Below are 19,106 nucleotides of genomic sequence, written 5' to 3'. Positions count from 1 at the left end.
TTGGTGTATTTTGTTTTGTTTTTAGTGCATTTTGTTTTGTTTTTAGTGTATTTGGTTTGGAAGTCGGTTTTGTTTTTTTATTAAAAAGTTTTGGTGTTAAAAATTTATGTGCCGTGTGCTTTCATGTAAATTAGAAGTCGTAATTACACATTCCTTAAATGCCAGAACACGCTTTGTTTCTATTCGATTATTCGCAATTTTTTTTGTTATTGTTTTCTTTATATTTCATTCAAGTTATCTTACACTCATATTAATTTGAACGTATTGATAACAAATTGGATGACAATCAATTAATAAGTACAAGTCTTGCAAAATGTGATGTAATATTGTGTTGGAATTCTGATTCATGAAGAGGTTAACCTAAATATTTCGATCTTTATAATGTAACTAGCTTTCGCCCGCCATATCGTCCGCGCGGAATTAAAAAAAAAACTAAGTAGCCTATGTGTTCTTCCAGACTTTACTCTACATCTATGCCAAATTTCATTGAGATCCGTTCAGTGGTTTAGGCTACAAACTCTAACAAACATCCATCCATCCATCTAAACTTTCGCATTTATAATATTAGTGAGATTGAGAAGTGACAGATTTGAAGCACAAAAAATTGATAAATGTGGAATTTGCATATAAAAATTCGTAAGATCAACTTTATAATGAAGCGGAGGCAAAGAGAAAGCTGGCAAAATTGTTTATTAAACAGAGCGTGGTAAGTTTTGGCGAAAAATGACTTTAAATGTATGCGAAAATGAATCAACATTTTTGACAGGTATTTAAACCTTGATTTACTCTATATCTAAGATTTTTAGAACACTTTTTACGCGAGCGAAAAAGTTATCAAAAAAGAAATTACTATTACAATTGGCAATACTATATACTATGTAACAAGTTTACAAGACTTGTGTGTGAAATGTCATTTTTTTGTAATGAATGTTAGTACTACGGACTTTTCGTGTGTTTGTTTTCACTGTCCCCTCTGTAATTATTTAATCTCTAATCTCTTTGGTTTGATCAAATAATTAGACAAAACAGAGAACTATGTATTCATAAAATGTAATGTAATGTCTGCTAGTTTAAGACGAATATGTTTAGTCCATTGATATTTTAGCTATTTCTATAACATACGCCTTAAAATATCCTACTGTTTGGTGGTATGTACTATTTTTAATAATTTTATTTTAGGAGCAGGCGGCGCGGGCGTCCACGCTATTGCGTTGTCGCGTTCGGAATGAGGTCGCTATGCCAATTTTGTATTTTCAATCGTTAGTCGCGAACCGATAGCCAGTACTTTCTCTGATTTTTTTTAATTTAATTAAGGCAAAGGCGGATCGAGTGTCTCGATTCTAAATTCAAATTGTGGTAAAGCAGAAAGTTAAAGAATGTTGTATACATCCAAATATATGTTTATTCGTATGTTAACTATATAAAAGAGAGAAATTAGACATTAAAAGTTAATATAGGCTAGTTTAGGCTAGCATTAGTGTTAATATCACGGTTGGTTTTTTAAAAAATCTGTTAAACATACATTAGCATAAAAATGACATAGATAACATGACATACGACTCTTGAACTGTCATAAAATAGTTTGACTTATGCCCATCGGGTCAAATAACTTCGTCATTCTTTAGATACATATTGTTTCAATTAAAAACTGTATAATTTGTAAAGTTTATTGTATTTGGGAGTTGTCTACATTTGATAAAATTCTTGGTTATGTTAGCTATTTAAAATACACATGTTTTTTACTTTATCATTTAGTTTATCTGTCATTGAAACTGTTATACTTTCGTCCTTACCTGACTTGGAATGTATATATCTTATCATATTTATTTATTACTAGCTATTGCCCGCGTCGTCCACGCAATATTAAGATGAAAAAGAATCCTATAATATGGCCGTCTATGTCAGCTACCCTTCAGTGAATGTCTTGTCGAAATTGGCCAAGCGTTTTCGTAGATTACCCGAAATAAACACGGCTTGCGGACAGACAGACAGACAAAAAAATTTAAATGCTATTTTTTGTTATCAGCAAACACACTCCAATATTATAACTTGTATAGATGTACCATACTTACATTCACATCTCTTCCAATCTGTTTGTCTCGGTCCAGTTTATAGAAGAGGTAATATCCCGTTTATGTTTGTATATTCTCTCACACTAATTTAGATCATATATGAGGGAATGAGATGACAATATAACCTATCTCGATCCTCACTGGGGGTTTTCCCGTGGTATAAAATGTTTGTTTCGTTTCAATGATGATATTTATAATAATAACGATGTATTCCAGATTTAAAATTTTCCTTGTAAATGTTATTGGGATAAAGAGACAATTCCTTGATTTTTCAAGTAATATTAACTCAAATTAATAATATGGTAACCATATGATTTAAGAGATGTGGGAATTTCTAATCTTTTAAACTCGTGAAAATTATTCAAGTTTCAAGGAACAAATTAGTGTTGTAATACCTAGCCGTTTACTTTTATGACTGTTTTAAATATTTACCTGCGACAAAAGACGCGTCACATCTCAATGTTCATAACAAAAAGCAACGAGCAATGTCACCGTCAATGCAAATTAAACCTGTAATTACGCTAAAAGGTCGCGCGGAATCTATTCGAGTAAATACCCTATAAATATAACTAACCATGGATTTACATGCGTGTAACATTTTTTGTCTCAGTTTTTTAAAAGTAAAGAAAGAGTAAGCAATATTTCTGCAGTAGTGGAAACACTCCATTAAGGTTATAATAGTTTAACAGCTTTTTACCGTGAAATTTAATACCAAAACAGTTGTAATTTAATATCGTTATCTCTGTTTTTCCGAAGAGTATGAGGGAGATGCCAATATGTTTCATGCCAAGTGTTTATTCAAGTGTGAATGAGATTTTAATAGCTAGTATAACGAGTGCGTTTTCCACGTGATATGCACGAGTTAGGGTGACCTTTTGTTTTAACATACAGAGATGTTATTTCCTAATGGATTGTAGGTTTTTGTCTCTAACACATCTAAAATTGATGACCAGCAGATCAATTCACGGTTCATGTATGAAATTGATTAGTAAACCGGTATGATTTGCGTTTGGAACTGCGAAGTATGAATCGCTAGTTAAGCTGTTGTGTGCGTTGAGCCGTGTGCTAATAATTTAGTGGCTGAGCCACAGCTCAATGGTTCACCTCTATGTGAGCTGAACTTTTGAGCTGATTTACACAAGTCTAGTAGCTCTTTTAAAGTTTGAGCGCATATTTATATGTTTTCTATTATGAATTGTTGTAATCTAAATTAATTGACGGTTTTTTGCTATTCGCAGCGATTTTCAAAAGTGTTATTTGATTTTTATTCTTCAGTTGGATTTTTTTGTTTACTTAAAAAAGATGTAGTCCCTTTTTATATATTTCATTGTCACCCTAGTGTATTTAACTGTTTGTTTACCGTGCGGAATTCAGTCTAAGGTCGTCTGTGTTTGTATGAAGCTAGATTATTTTGATGTCTGTTTACTATGGAGATTTGAAGACTTCCTGGATTTTTGGAACATATGTTCTACAGGCGATTTGTTTGAATTCTACCTTACTATTACAGTAATATGGCCATCTCATTTTCTCTTTAAAATAAATTGAGACAGCAATATGTGTACGATTGTTTCGGCCGTGGGGACTCTTGTGTTATGAAGTAACAACTCTTAAGATATTTCAATTTCTTTCAATGATAAAATAACACAAGTTTAGTTACGGTACTATGGAGGTGGGGCTCTGCGTATGCGCATGTCCAACCATTACTATGAATTTATAAATATGAACCCAAGCACTTGGTAACAAAGTTCATTTTAATTCGTTTCGGTATCAGAGGTGTGTGGAGATTACACGAGCGAATGATCATATTTACAACTATGTTTGATTTTATACCGTATGCGTAAAGAATAAGGTGCATTTTTCGGTACTTTCAAATCGTACCGTTAGCAGTGAAAGTGCTCAGTGCAAAAGTGAAACGGATGATTTAGAATGGCGCAACTTGGACGAGATTGGCGTTTTAAAAAAACTAAGGAAATGTGAAAGGTTGAGGTTTTTCTTAAAAATGTTGGATTAACGGTTTTTTGATTCCTTCACGTATACTTGGACCAAAATTTACTTTTTTATTTAAAATTATGTATGTTTTGTCTCGTGTATAGTGAAATTTACAGAGGAACGTCAAATTTCATTATGGCGGCCATTACACTATTTAATTTTTCTTTATTTTGTGAATATTTTCGAGTACAATTGTGATGTAATTATGAATAGCTTATACAATCAGGTGAAAATATAAATCCAATTTTGGTTTCGCATTTTCCGATTAAATTGATAACTTTTTGATAAATGTGTATTTTTTTATAGTGTAAAATAAGATTTAAACCGCAAAATCATATATTATAAATTATACGAAACTATTTTATTATTATTTATTTAAGTAGTAATGTTACCTAAATAGGGGCAGTTCGATAGAGGATATGACGACCCCGTTTTTGGGTATACGAATATGGTAATCTATCATCTGATTCATTGCCATGAAAGTTGCCATTTGGTCCCTTTAATTTAAATGTATATTAGAATTCAATAATATAATAAAATTGGAGTATCTGTATTTAACCTAAGAAACCTCCAAATAATTTAAGAAAATCTATATTTTTGTCTGTCTGTTCGAAAGGCCGCGATTGGTCCGAGTAAGTTGCGGCTAGATTGACTTTGATGGGAATTTGAATGGAAAATAGCTAAATTAAGTAGAAATATTACAATTCAAAATTCAGCACTGAAGAAGATGGCTATGGTATATTAATAAGGATATATATTTAAAAAATTTAAAACGTATAGGAAACCGGTAGAGGTAGACCTGAATGGGACCGAAGGAGATGGATGGAATACATGAAGGTAACATGATCAAGACTGAGACTGGTGAAAGATGGATTGACCTTGGGAATGTAAACCTGCCCCTAACAGTCAATGGAATAAGGACAAGATGAGGATGAATGTAAGATATCAAGTGATATTTAAGTTTGAAAGTGAATGGCTTTAGTGAAAGTTTATTGATGTTAATTGTAACAGTTCAGTAACTTGGTTCGCGATATGTGTTGTCGTTATCAATAGATATCCATTAGTACAGTTGGCAAAGTAATTACTAATTATGCTTATTTGCCACACGTAGACGGATAACTATAGATCTCTTTGGGAGAGTTTGTACTATTTATATTTTACAACAAGCTGTCGCTAGAAAACTTCGTTAGTGCAAATTTGGTCTACCCGATGCGCCATTTTGACAGTGCGGAATTAAAAAAGTAGCCTATAATATGCCTATCCATTTCAACTAGCTAGTAAAATTCCCGTCGAAATCGGCTCCGCCGTTTTAGAAGTTGCCAGGTACAAACGCGGCTAACGGACAGACAGACAAAAAAATCTTAAAAGCGGTTTTCGTTCTTATCTTTCCGAAATCGGGAATTTTTCTTTTGATATTACTAACAGACACTTCAATTTTATTATATGTATAGATGTAGGTTTTAGTATTCACATCATCTTATCAACAAGTTTAAGTTAAGCTAACCAAGATTAACGATTAAATACTAATTACTACTAAATCGGCACTAAGTGTATGTCACTTGAAATAAAATAATCTATTATCAAATATATGTAATAAATTGGCCAACTTTACCAAACATTTGAACCAATATTCGCCACGCACTCGCGTTCGGCCCCCTGCGGCCTCACGGCCGGCTGACCTACATACACCGCTCGCAACACGAAATTGACGATAGCTAAGAAAAACTATTTAATAAAGTAATGAATTAAAAAAATCCAGGCTATCAACACTGTAACATTCTGGGGAAGAAAACAAATCGATTAATATTTCACTTTTTAAAATCGGTCCAGTCTTAGGCTGGTTACAATTCTTGGAATATGTACAAAAACATTAACCTTTTTATTATTATGGATTTATCGCCGAAACTAAAATCTAGCCTCTTTGTTCTATAGTTTATTTAAATCTTTAATTTATTTTTTCTTATTAGTCTACGTCATTTGCACTTTATACCACTGACGAGAATTTAAAAAAAAATATTACTAACCTATGTTTTCTTTCAGACAATGTTCACCATATTTTCTAAATTTCAGCGAGATCCGTAGAACGGTTCTGGAGATACATAGTTACAAATGTTGATCTAAACTTTCGCATTGAATTATTGCGGTCAAAACATCTCAAAAGATATTTTCATCCCTTTCATTCCCTACTAAAGAATAGAGACAACAATGTGTTTTACAGGTGTTTTGGCAGTGGAAACTAACATCTCGAGGTGTATAAATCGCTTCCTTTAATTAAACCGACCCCACATTATCCTTGCGGTAAAGGTCGAACGTTGATAAGATTAAAATGTTTATTATGCTCTTTGTTTTCTTCGTTTTAGAAATTAATATAATGTATTATTTAATATTTAATAATTAATAACTGTCCTTATAGCAAAAAACTGAACATTATTTTTTTTTAAATTCTCAATAGAAAAATCATTAATTTGTGTGGGTTTAATAAAGTCCTGGATTAGTATATACGACCTTGTTACTCTATTCGTACTTTGACGTAACATTTTGCTCTTATTCAAGGTCCTATGCCCTTGATAAGACCTTGACAGTCCTTTGTTATTTCCTTCTGTTAATTTGCGAGTAATCCTTGAAGTATAATTTCTCATAAATATTTATAAGTAAACTAGTTAACATCATATCTTCATGAAATAACTCCAATCCCACATCAAAGACGAGTAAATGAGCTATTAAGTATACACAAAGGAATAATAACTTTATTGCATTGTAGTAAAGCATAAAATCGTGTAACGAATGTTGTAGCGCTAAAATGTAGCGTCGTTTTGTAGGTCGTAAGAACGGGGTCAGTAGGTTAGGCCTTACTCGTGTGCGATTGCCCTGAACTTGATGTTGACTGGCCAATGTTATGTCAGTTTTGCCGATGGGGCTGTGGTATTAATATTGTATTTTCTAGACCGGGTATCAGTTCGATTCATGTGAGCACAAATCCAAAAAACTGGCTTGAAGTGGAGTATACGATCTGGACCAGAAATTCATACCGTGTGTAATTATTTTTGTTTTATGTGCCAATACTGATTGAAGAACACAATCCTTTAGGAATACTCAAGCCAGTGGAATGGAGTAACATCTTGCATACTTCTAATTTGAGTATTCCCATACTAGGCTTTAGTACGTTCTACAAGCACTACTGAAAGCAACCTAGATCTGAAATCTTAGGCAATTTGCTACAGAAGATAATTGCAAAATATCCTTAACTCTTACGACTTTTAACTGACATATAAATCTTACCTCTATTGTATTAAGGTTGAATATTGAATATTGTAATTGGTTGCGCTAAAATGTTCTCACTCTAGGCCGTGGAACTGTGTCAGTGTGTCATATTAGCTCCCCTCCAATGTCCGTTAGCCCTGAACTTGGGAAATATTTTATGTAATATTTTAACATAGTGTTAACTAGTAATGTAAATGGCTTTTAGATGGATATAGGGTACTGAATTTGATTGCATTTCTATAGTAAAATTTGTTAGAGCAAATATATCTTTCTCCTTATTCTACTCCCGTAGTGGCGCAACAGATTTTTGTCCTTCACAGAATTCTATCATACGTCTATTGTAGAGAATATATGCGTAGTATATCATGAACGTTGACGATTTTTTTTAATGTTTTAGTGGTACTCTGTGCTACAATTCAGTTCAATGGTTAATTATTCAGTAGTTTGGAAGTCATAAATACATCTACAAACTACTAATACTAATATAATAAATCGTAAACACACACTACTTTTCGGCTTAAGATGTCAGCAATCACAGCATATTTTTGAATAATTCTTTCATTAATACAAAGCCCTACACTTACGTAACGCTTTAGGCTATATGTTTTCACGCTATTAAATTTAGAGGGTAAATATTTTGGATAAAAACCCTAATGTGGTAAAGAGACCATAAGTTGCTGCCAACATTAAGACAGCAAGGTTGTCATGGTTTGTCTTCATGTCATATCATTTTGACATTTGCTATTGATAATTTGACAAATGTAAACAATAAGATTTTCATAAATTCATGCGGATGAAGCCGCACGGGAACAGCTAGTTATTAATAATTGTAGAAAATGCGTGCCTATGTAATTATTATCAAAATGTTAATGTTTCTAAAGATCAAGGCTTAAAAACTTACAAATTCTGTTGTTAAATGATTTATTATTATTTTGACACGAAAGGAAATCTCATATGAAGCAATGTTGCTTGTATTTCATGTTACAGACAAGCTTACACAATTAAAACTCTGTACAAAGTTAGATTACAAACGGGGATTGTATTCGAATTAAATCGGTATGAAACAAGTTGGTTGTCTATTTGACTTCTTACCATTTTTTATATTAATGCGTGAGTTTAGATGGATGGATGTTTGTTACTCCAGAACGGCTCAACGGATCTAAAAGATCACATATCCTTCTTATTTTAATATTACAGGTATTTTTAATATTTATTACAGAATTCTCTATGAAAACAAGGTAATCATTTGTTTGCATGTATGAACCAATATAGACATCTATGACTGCTAAATCGTTCTAGATTATAGGCATTTTATATCTTTATTGATTATAACCTAAATTAAATATTTTTAACTCGGTCACGGCACAAATTCAACGGCATCGGATAGACGCTCGTTAACATCTACCGAAGTTAATTAAGAATAAATTAAAAATATCACTTCGTTATTCGACAATGTTCCAATTAATATTGATTAAATTGTACGGTTATTATTTTTAATATATAACTTTAAACTGTCGTGGTATACAAATATAATGTTGGTAAGATATGGGTTTCGATGTACGGTTAATATCAGGAGCTAAAGCAACCCAATCGTGGTTAGAAACCCCATCTTACAAACATTATACAAATTATAACACGGCTAAACTCACGTGATAATATTCGGTGTACTTACCAACATTATTGTTTCAAAAGGAGGTTGATTTATAACAAATACACACTGGCTTTTATAGTATATAACTATAACTTATAGAAAAAGGCGTGTGTAAAAGAACTTGAAAAAGTATTAAACACGACGAAACATATATAAATAACTAGCTTTCGCCCGCGACTCCGACCTCGTGGAATTAAAAAAAAAAGTGAGTAACCTGTGTTCTTCCAGACTATCCTCTACGTATATGCCAAAATTCATCGTGATTCGTTCAGCCCTTTTGGCTACAAATTCTAACAAACATCCATCCATCTATCTATCTAAACTTTAGCATTTATAATATTAGTAAGATTAACAATAATATACTAGTTTTACAAAAGTGTTGTCAGTAGATTTAAAAACTTGTGAAAGTAATTATGTTTAATAAATCGTTTACATGAGTTTTTAATTTTAATCATTCAATCAATAACACGTTCGTACGGTCTACGGGCGAAGGCAACGTGATATTATCACGTGTCCCTTTCCGGCTGCCGTCGCGTGACAACACATGTCCATCAGCAAATTCGCTTCATGACACGTATTTGTTGCCGAATTATCTCGGTTTGTTCTGGTAGTGCTAGTTAAAGAATTAAATTCGATACCCACTTATTAGCACGAGTAGAAACTCAGATATAAGTAATGATCGTTTTTGGTTAGTGTTGAATAAGATCTAATCTAGGTTAGGATTAAAGAGTTTATTATTTAATACTTTATTGACTTGAGAATGTTATTGTCGCCTATTTTAATCAAACTTCATACTAATGTGTTACTGCGAAAGTTTAGATGGATGGATGTTTGTTAAAGTTTGTAATCAAACTGCTGAACGGATTTCGATGAAATTTGGTATATATGCATAGGATCGTCTAGAAGAACACATAGGCTACTTACTTTTGTTTTTTCAATTCCACGCAGGCGGAGTCGTGGGCGGAAGCTAGTTACTCTATAAATTTAGATTTAAATATGTTATGTCATATTTTTAATAGAGTCATTTTAAGTAGTCGCTTACTTAGTTTAAAGATATTAAAAAGTAAAGTGTATTCAGTTATATTTAGTATTTCGTATATCGCTGAAAATCTCCCGAACATGTATTCAAATGCAAATGAATTGTGAAATATGAAAGTTTGTAATATGTTTGTTGTTCATCAAACGCCATTTTAGCGAAGCAGGCCAAGGATATAAATATATAATGCTATTGATACGGTTGGTATACCTTATACGATACGCACGCGATTTTAAACCACAAATACTTTGTTATAAAACTTATAATCGATTGTAATGTAACGATAAGGGACATTTAAATTTTATATAAAGAGATTTAGAAAATCAACATTAAAAAGTTAATAAATGGTGCGAATGTCAACTATTGTCTGTTTCATTACAAGACTTGGAAACAAATTAGTAAAGTGAAAAACAAAACAAAACATTAGTAAAAATATACAGACGAATTAATAACTGTCTCTTTTTTGAAGTTGTTTAAAAGATTCTAATTATGATAAATATCAAACTTAATTGTATTGTACAAGACTAGTATTAAAAATGCGAAAGTTTAGATGGATGGATGGATGTTTGTTAGAGTTTGTAGCCTAAACGGCTAAACGGATTTCGATGAAATTCGGTATAGATGTAGTAGATGGTCACGAACACATAGGCTACTTTTGTTTTTTTTAATTCCACGCGGACAGACTCACGGGCGAAAGCTAACTTGCGTAATATTGTCCTATTTAAGAATTTAAACGTACTACATGACTGAGTATTCATGAGAAATGTGGCTTAATTTTCTCAAAATGCTATTATAAAAGTACACATAATAATGTATTTACGTCTGAATATTCATATGTACCATGCAACAGTAAGTACATTACGATGTTTGTACAGTAAAGGTAATGGTGGGGCGCGAACATTTGGGTCAGTCTCACTGTTGACTCACAAGCCTGGGTATACACGCTTGCAGACGTGCTTCTTGTCATGTTACCCGTATGTCTAGATAACTTGGAAAGTAGTACAAATAGGTCACTAAGCTGGGACTACTAAACGTAAATCGGATCGTATTTAACCAACAATATATTGCTTAACTCGATTTCGTCGTTAACGAAAATAACTTAATTCTGCGTAGACAATAGTTAACTCGATATTGTATTTGTAAAGTGAACATCGGGCCTTACGTCAACATTGAAAATCAACTGTTGCCCACGACTTCATTCGTATGTGATTAAAAAATCTGAGTACCTCTATTATGAGCACTTCTGTAGAGTATGGTCTATGACATATATATCATCTCGCCTTTATTATTCCACTCTATCTTAGGATGCACCAGGTTTTTGTCCAACAAGATTTATCTTCCGACACCTCAGTCGTCACTCCTAGATAAGGTCACTTTTCACGCAACATTAGTGTAACCTATTTCTTCCAAATTTCATCCATATTCGTACAGCTGTTCCGAAGTTACGTGATAACAGTTTACTTAGCTTTAGTGAAACTGCCCCTTATGTAAATTGGTTAAGATCTATTCCAAGCAATCGCCAGTGTCCTACAAAATAGTTGTAATAAAATCTCGTTATCAATACTCAAACATTCGTAATTGCGCAAGGAAATAGTATAGAACAATGGACGGAGCGTGTTTATGTATGACCGCGCTCCAAATCTGTATTTGTCCTATATACCTGCCCCCGTGTGATACTTCTAACTAGTTCGTTGTTTGACCGTTCATTGCTTTAAGTGTAATTAATAGTCGGGTATTTGTTGCCTGGCTGACGGTGTATTTTTTTAAATATGTTTATTCCGTTGTTACAAAGCAGTACGGATTATGTGAAAGGGGATATGCGTGAGAAGGGAGTGATTACAGATAGAGGTGTAAGAAAGAGTATATACTGCGCCGACCCTCAAGGAAAAAGCATAGGGTGATGAAAGTTTATTGTGATTTCTACTCTTAAATTTCTTCTTCATACAAATGGCATTGAATTGATAAGAGGCGTCACAAATTAAAAAGCAATTATAATTTAAGTTAACCCGGTTTTTTGGTAGGTTCTCGAATTCATTAGCACGCTTGTCGATTGGCGATAGCAAATTTTACTTATATTTGAATAATTAACTACTATAGAACAGTTTTTGTTGATTAAATCAATTGTTTATTTAATCTAATTGTATCTATCTATACTAATATTATAAAGAGGAAAACTTTGTATTTTTGTATGTATTGAAATAACTCAAAAACCACTGCACCGATTTTAAAAATTCTTTCACCATCAGAAAGGTAATTTATCTGTGAGTAACATAGGCTATATTTTATTATTACTTATGTTTAGGAACTATTAATAAACGGCGTGTTTCTGGACGCCGGCGTCAAAAAATTACGAAACTAACTTTTCTCGGCTTACGGCTAATAGTTTGGAAGATATCGCAAAATCAGCTTACAAGCTACCGGGCTTAGAAATTTGTAATCTTGCATCAGTAGATTTCTGTTATAACGTAGATTACTACTAAGTTAATACTTTTGGTAATATAATAGGTTGAAAAAATGGCGAACGTATAAGGTTATATTTGTAATTTCACGCGGGCGAAGTCGCGAGCAACAGCTAGTTTATTATAATTGTGGCTTCTATTAAAACAATAATAGAGTACATAGAATAGCCCACATTGTTATAAATTTCCAATAAAAGGGGTCATAACACCTCCAAGTTGCGAAGACATGAGGAGAGTTTATTCTCCTGAATCATGCAGAAGCAAATCGTAGATAGTACCGGTGCTCTCTTCTAGGGATCCTGTGACTATGAAGTCACGCTCGAAGCTGGCCAACGAAGGTTTCAGTGCATTAAATGCCTTTTAAAAAAAGGACCTCAACTCACATCTTTAAAGGAGGTGATATGATTTTTTTTAACACAAAAGAAGGAGGTTATCAATTCGTCTGTTTGTACTTTAATATTGTTACGTAACTAACGAAAAATAAATTTATCCATGCGAAGATGTTTTCACTATGTTAACAATGATTCTTGTGCCAGAGGTAAGTTTGAACAACGCAAAAACAATCTTATCTTTTAGGTATAAGGTTGAAATTATTTTAAAATTACAACAATAGGAATCGAACCTTGAACGTGATAGGATCGAGGCCGGTATACTCTTGCGGAAGGTTATGTTGCATGCTAACAGTAATTTTTATACTAATATCATCTAATTTACACTTTATTGTTATCTGAATAGAGTTCAGAATGATTTACCAAATTTGATAGTACATTCAAGCTAATTTAAACTCTATTGTATATGAGATTAGGTGGTGAATAGATTGTATGAACATCTAGGTCAATTAGGTTTAAATTTTGGCATTCAATTGCCATGGCAACGGGATTTCTCTTCGAAGCTTAGTAACTGAACGGTGGAAAATGCGAATTTTTTGCACAGTTAAGACGTAATATGTACCGTTACCTTGATGGGAACAAAACTAGATTTATTGCCACGTTTTAAGATAAGCAATTTTAGTGTGAAAAATCTACATAAAAGGGTAAGGGAAAGTTAATTACTCTGTGTGCAGCAAATTGTTTTGTCTATTAACTATATACAAATGCTTAAATTATTGTCTTTTGTAATCAGTGTAATATTAGCATGTTCTACTTACAAGATAATCTTACTAATATTATAAATGCGAAAGTTTAGATGGATGGATGGATGGATGTTTGTTCGAGTTTGTAGCCTAAACAGCTGAAGGGATCTCGATGAAATTTGACATAGATACAGAGGATAGTCTGGAAGAACATATAGGCTACATGCTTTTGTTTTTTTTTTAAATTCCGCGCGGACGGAGTCGCGGGCGAAAGATAGTATTAGAAAGATATTTCACGGTACATTTATGCAGTTATCACCGTCAAGGTTTCGCGGAAGTTGTTCCAAGATCGGCTTTCTTCGGAAATCTTCGTACGTGTTAAGGTTAATGATAATTATGCCACCGGCAAATTGTCTACTTCCACCGAATGTAATTTGTCTAGATGAAGCAAATTCCGTATCGACTTTATTCACAAATAATCGTATTATATTTCGACACTTTAAACGAAAATTCATTCATTTTAATATCATTATTTATTAAAAATGTTCAAATAACACGTTAATTTGATATACAATTTGTCTAGACAAGTTACAAATTGGCGATGTACACGATTTGTTACATACATCTCGGCACGCGTTAGTCTGATAAGTATATCTTAATTAAATGATTTATTGGATTGTTTATTATCTAAAATATCGTGCCTGGAATATACATAAAGTAACAAGTACAGCTGATATACTTGCATGCCAGTACCTGATATGCCATGCCATCTTATTTTACTGGCTTGTGTATTTCTGCCTTTATGCCATGAATAAAAAACGGAAATGGAAACTACGTAACCCTTTTTGAAATAATTTGCGCGAAAAAGGTTCACGTGAAATTTGATTTAAAAATAGTAATATTATTTAAAATGCGCTAAAAAATCTTAGATCTTAGAATCTACATAAACCAAGAAATCTGATAATTCCACTTTAACAATTATTAAGTTTTTCCACTCTAATTGCTACAAAAACTACGTTCATTTATTCGAAAAAATATTAAATTGTTACTAAGAAATAGTTTACGAATCACGCAAATACAAGCAAAAACTCTTTGTATTGAATGAGGTTAGAAATTCAAAGATTCATGCGAAAGAAACGATTTATTTTTTTATTTGATATTCAATGTTCTTAGTTTTTATTAAATTGTTAACTGAATATAAATATTCAATTAATTTATCGTTTAATAATAAGGGCCGATATACACGGACTTGCATCAAAAAGACTATCGACAGTTTTAAACGAATGTAAATCATACGATAGCTTGAATATCTTGATAAAGCAGCCCGTGTATGTCCCAATGAACAAATTCTATAAAAATTCTAGTTAACAAATTTCTTTTATTAAAGATGCTAAACTACTAACAAACATTCTGAATTCTCTTTCCTTTGTATAGTTATCCTTAGTAATTCGTACTTCAGTACAAGCTAATGTCCAACACTGGGCCTATGATCTAGGCTAGGTCTTGAGGGGCAGATATAATTAGGTCTTATTTTGAGAAATTTTTATATCTATTTTACGTTTTTTGACTCAAGGGGGATTGCAGTCCCCACTACTGGCGACCTCCATGCCAAGTACTCATTTGTTTTAGTTTTAAGGGCTTTAAGTTCTCTCCCCTTTAAAATAATATATTGTTATCTTTAACCATTTGTTACTTGCAGGCGGTGGACTGGTGGTCAGTGGGCGTTCTCACATACGAGTTGCTGACTGGCGCGTCTCCCTTCACCGTCGAGGGTGAGAGGAACACGCAGCAAGAGATCACCAAGAGGATAGTGCGGTGCAGTTACCCCGTCCCTAATGAAGTTAGCCCTCAAGTACAGGATTTTATTAAAAAGTGAGTTGTGTGACACGAAAGTACGGGATGTTGTTAAGAATTTAGTTGTAAGGTTGCACGAAAGTACGGGGTATTTTATAAAAGATCTTTATTACCTATGGTTGATTTTATTGTTTTTGGTAATTAAAAAAACACGAAAGTACAGGATTTATTATAAAGTGAGTTCACTAATGCCCAGTTTCCGAACTACATTTAACAATTTGTTAGTGTTTTTTGGTCGGATATTTTTCTCATTAAATCAATTTGTTTGTTCTATGCTTTTATTTCGTTTACATATGTTTTTAATTTTCATTAATATGTAAACATAATATTTCAGACTCCTGGTGAAGGACCCGAGGAGACGTCTAGGCGGCGGGGAGGGTGACGCCGAGGAACTCAAAAGACATTCATTCTTCCAGGTTAGAGAATTTATCTGGAAGTAGAGATATAGAATTGTATTCAGTAAACTTTAAATCTATACGTCTATACTAATATTATAAAGAGGAAAGATTTGTATTTTCGTATGTATTGAAATAACTCAAAAACTACTGGGGAAATTTTAAAAGTTCTTGCATTATTTAAAAGCTACATTATCAGTGAGTAACATAGGCTATGTTTTCATTTTTTTTATTTCACGTAGACCAAGTCGCAAGCAACAGCTAGTGATTACTATTTTCTTTACTAACTTTATAAAGACGAAAGATTTGCAATTTTGTATATAACTCAAAAACTACTGGACAGATTTCAAATATTCTTTCACCATTAATATTTTATTAGTTGCTACAACTAAATTGTGTTATGCCCCGTAGCCGGGATTATTCCCAACCGTCTCCCCGCTCTGTCTCCACGTGGGGACAGATGAGAGTATAAAGTTTTATCCTTCCCTCTTTTGCGACGATGGGACGGTTGGAACTTATTTTATTTTTTAACGGTTTCATCTGTCACATTATTGGTAATATTGGGACAGATGAAACATTTTATTCTCATCTGTCCCCATGTGGGGACAGAGTGGGGTGACAGGAATAATCCCGTAACCGTAACATACTCGCAAACACTTATACAAAATTAGTGTGTATATTGACTACTTTTAAATTTAGAGGTAAAAATGTACAATAATTTCCGCAGGGACTGGACTGGGAGGCGGTGTCCCGTCGCGAAGTAACCGCCCCCTTTGTACCGGGACTGTCGCACGCCGCGGACACCTGCAACTTCGCGGACGAGTTCACTCGCATGCCGCCCACTGACTCGCCTGCGCAAGCGCCGCGGCATCATGATAAGCTGTTCCTAGGTAAGTAATGTAAAATGGGGTAAAATCCCTCTGGGGAGTAAACGCTCCGAAAGGGCACCCATATGTTCCATTAGAGAGATACGGAGATTTTATCACTGGTAGACCCCGCTTTAACATTTTTGCACTCTAGGGTCGGCTCCCCCCCACAAATACCACGACCACACAGAAAACAGGCGTGTAGTATTTTTTTTATATGACGAGGTGGCAAACGAGTAAGCGGCCACCTGAAACCGCCAAAACGGCGAAACGACCGCTGCCCATGGACATCTGCGATTTCAGATGCGTTGCCCACCCTTAATTGATGGAGAAGACGCACATAAAGAGAATATTTCCCCTTCCTATGCATCTCCTCCACCGACAAATCCACTTTTCCTTCCCATCCTGGAAGTGGAAGCAATTCCGCGTACCGTCTGATGAGTGTGGTGCCGGAGGCCTTATTTTAATCCCTTTCCCCTCCACTATCATGAGGAAGAAATATGCCTTATTTCAAAATTTATTAACCATATGTATAATTATGATAAAAAAACAAAGCAGTAATCTAAGTATTTAGTTTTGTTGAAGTATTAAATTATATATTATTTGCAGGTTACTCGTACGTGGCGCCGAGCATTCTGTTCTCAGAGAATATCATCTCTGACCAGATATGGATGCAGGCTACGGGACAGAAACACGACAAACTGAAAGGCTGGGTGGCCAAGGTAAATACATATTAAAAAAACTTCCAAGCTATACTTGTACCCGTATTTATAATATTAGTAAGATTTCAAATCATACTAATATTATAAATGCATAAGTTTAGATGGATGGATGTTTGTTAAAGTTTGTAGCCTTAACTGCTGAACGGATTTCGATGTAATTTGGTATAGATGTAGAGGATAGTTTGGAAAAACTCATAGATTACTCAGTTTTGTTTTTTTTTAATTCCATGCGGATGAAGTCGCGGACGAAAGCTAGTTCAATTTATAATATAAGTGTGTATGTTTAATGTCGCTAGAATTCTTGTATTCCAAAAGATTTATTGAAAAAACACAAGTATCAATATAACTTCACAAAATCTTAGATAGTAAGTAATATAAAGTAAAATAAGTAAAAAATCAAATAGAAGGCGTGTTCACAAATAAATATATATATATATGTGTTCTGTCTTCATACTTTTTCACTTGTTATGTCTGTTTTGTTTAGTTTTTTTTGTTTAAATTATATTTATATCGTTGAAAAATTTGGTTTCTATTCACTATAATGTAATAATTGGTATGTTTTCAGGATTCCCCGTTCTTCCAGAAGTACGCGGTGGAGCTGAGCAGCCCGCTGCTGGGCGACGGCTCCTACTCCGTCTGCAGGAAGTGCATACATCGACACACCGGCAAAGATTACGCTGTTAAGGTATATTACTTTGCCGATAACTTCCTCCACTACGTATAAGAAAAAAACACTTTTTAAATTGACAAGAGAGTGTTTTAACGCGTATATAAACTTGTTTTGATGTATTAATTTCTTTGTAACGGGTTAGAGCTTAAATGACTAAACCGATTTTAACGTATGAGGTGTCATTAGATCCGTTTTCTTACCCTGAGTGTCAAAGGGTATGTAATATTATCGCAAAACAACAAAAGAACATGTGAGAAAAAAATCTAAAGCAATAGTGAAAAAAACAGAAATTTGAATCTAAGTCGAAATAAAGTCCCCTCTGTATGAAATTCCTCTTATAATATTTACCTAATGAATGTATGGATAAGGAAAGGGAGCTTTAAGCTTCCAGAGTCTACTCTGTTAGGACTTTTCCTCCGGCCTCCTTAAGAGTTACTTGATAACATACAAACATACATCTAAACTGTTTCATTTATATTAGTAAAATTTTATTTTGTATTAAATAACTTATTTATTAACATTGCAGATAATATCATCACAAAAGAAGGACGTGAAGCAAGAAATAGAACTGCTGAAGGCGTGTCAGGGATGCCCCTACATCATCACGCTGCACGAAGTCTTCCATGATTCTGTAAGTTATTAGATACTAGATTATTAAGTGATTCGAAACTAACTGTCTCCCGCGATTTGGATGGAATTAGTTTTCGCCCGCGATTTCGTCCGCGCAGAATTTAAAAAAAATAAAAGCAAGTAGCCTATGTGTTCTTCCAGACTATCCTCTACATCTATGGCAAATTTTAATCCCGTGTGTTGTAAGTCCTGTCATGATGTATGGATTTGAATGTTGGTTAGTAAAAAAGACTGATGAAAGGAGAATACATGTGGCAGAATTGCGAATGTTAATATGGATCTGTGGTGACACGATTGGATAAGATAGGACATGAGTATTTTAGAGGAAGTTTGAGAGTAGCACCAGTAGTAAAGAGGGTAAGGAGTAAAAGGTTAGAGTGGTATGGGCATGTTATGAGGAGGGATGAATCGCACGAAAGTGACGTAGAC

The 19,106-nt window shown here is 33.7% G+C and overlaps 2 protein-coding genes across 3 annotated transcripts in view; both read left to right on the top strand.

Annotated features, from left to right (window-relative positions):
* LOC106108916 (ribosomal protein S6 kinase alpha-5-like) overlaps positions 1 to 18,723 on the top strand; it is a 70,377-nt gene extending 51,654 nt beyond the window's left edge. For both annotated transcript variants that reach the window (XM_013290270.1, XM_013290271.1), the window contains exons 7-12: positions 15,240 to 15,412; positions 15,729 to 15,810; positions 16,517 to 16,679; positions 17,265 to 17,377; positions 17,943 to 18,062; positions 18,574 to 18,723. In XM_013290270.1, the coding sequence (XP_013145724.1) occupies positions 15,240 to 15,412; positions 15,729 to 15,810; positions 16,517 to 16,679; positions 17,265 to 17,377; positions 17,943 to 18,062; positions 18,574 to 18,690 (768 nt within the window). In that variant the 3' untranslated portion in view covers positions 18,691 to 18,723. The remainder of the gene's footprint in view (positions 1 to 15,239; positions 15,413 to 15,728; positions 15,811 to 16,516; positions 16,680 to 17,264; positions 17,378 to 17,942; positions 18,063 to 18,573) is intronic.
* Positions 18,724 to 18,987: 264 nt separating this feature from the next.
* Positions 18,988 to 19,106, top strand: part of LOC106108694 (putative ribosomal protein S6 kinase alpha-2) — a 6,621-nt gene continuing 6,502 nt past the window's right edge. Inside the window, exon 1 of the mRNA XM_013289953.1 lies at positions 18,988 to 19,005. Coding sequence (XP_013145407.1) covers positions 18,988 to 19,005 — 18 coding nt within the window. The remainder of the gene's footprint in view (positions 19,006 to 19,106) is intronic.

Source organism: Papilio polytes, unplaced genomic scaffold (genome assembly GCF_000836215.1).
Source record: "Papilio polytes unplaced genomic scaffold, Ppol_1.0 DF821400.1, whole genome shotgun sequence".
Taxonomy (NCBI): Eukaryota; Metazoa; Arthropoda; class Insecta; order Lepidoptera; family Papilionidae; genus Papilio; species Papilio polytes.
Note: the sequence above shows the minus strand (reverse complement) of the source record. Positions and strands in the feature narration are given on the sequence as shown.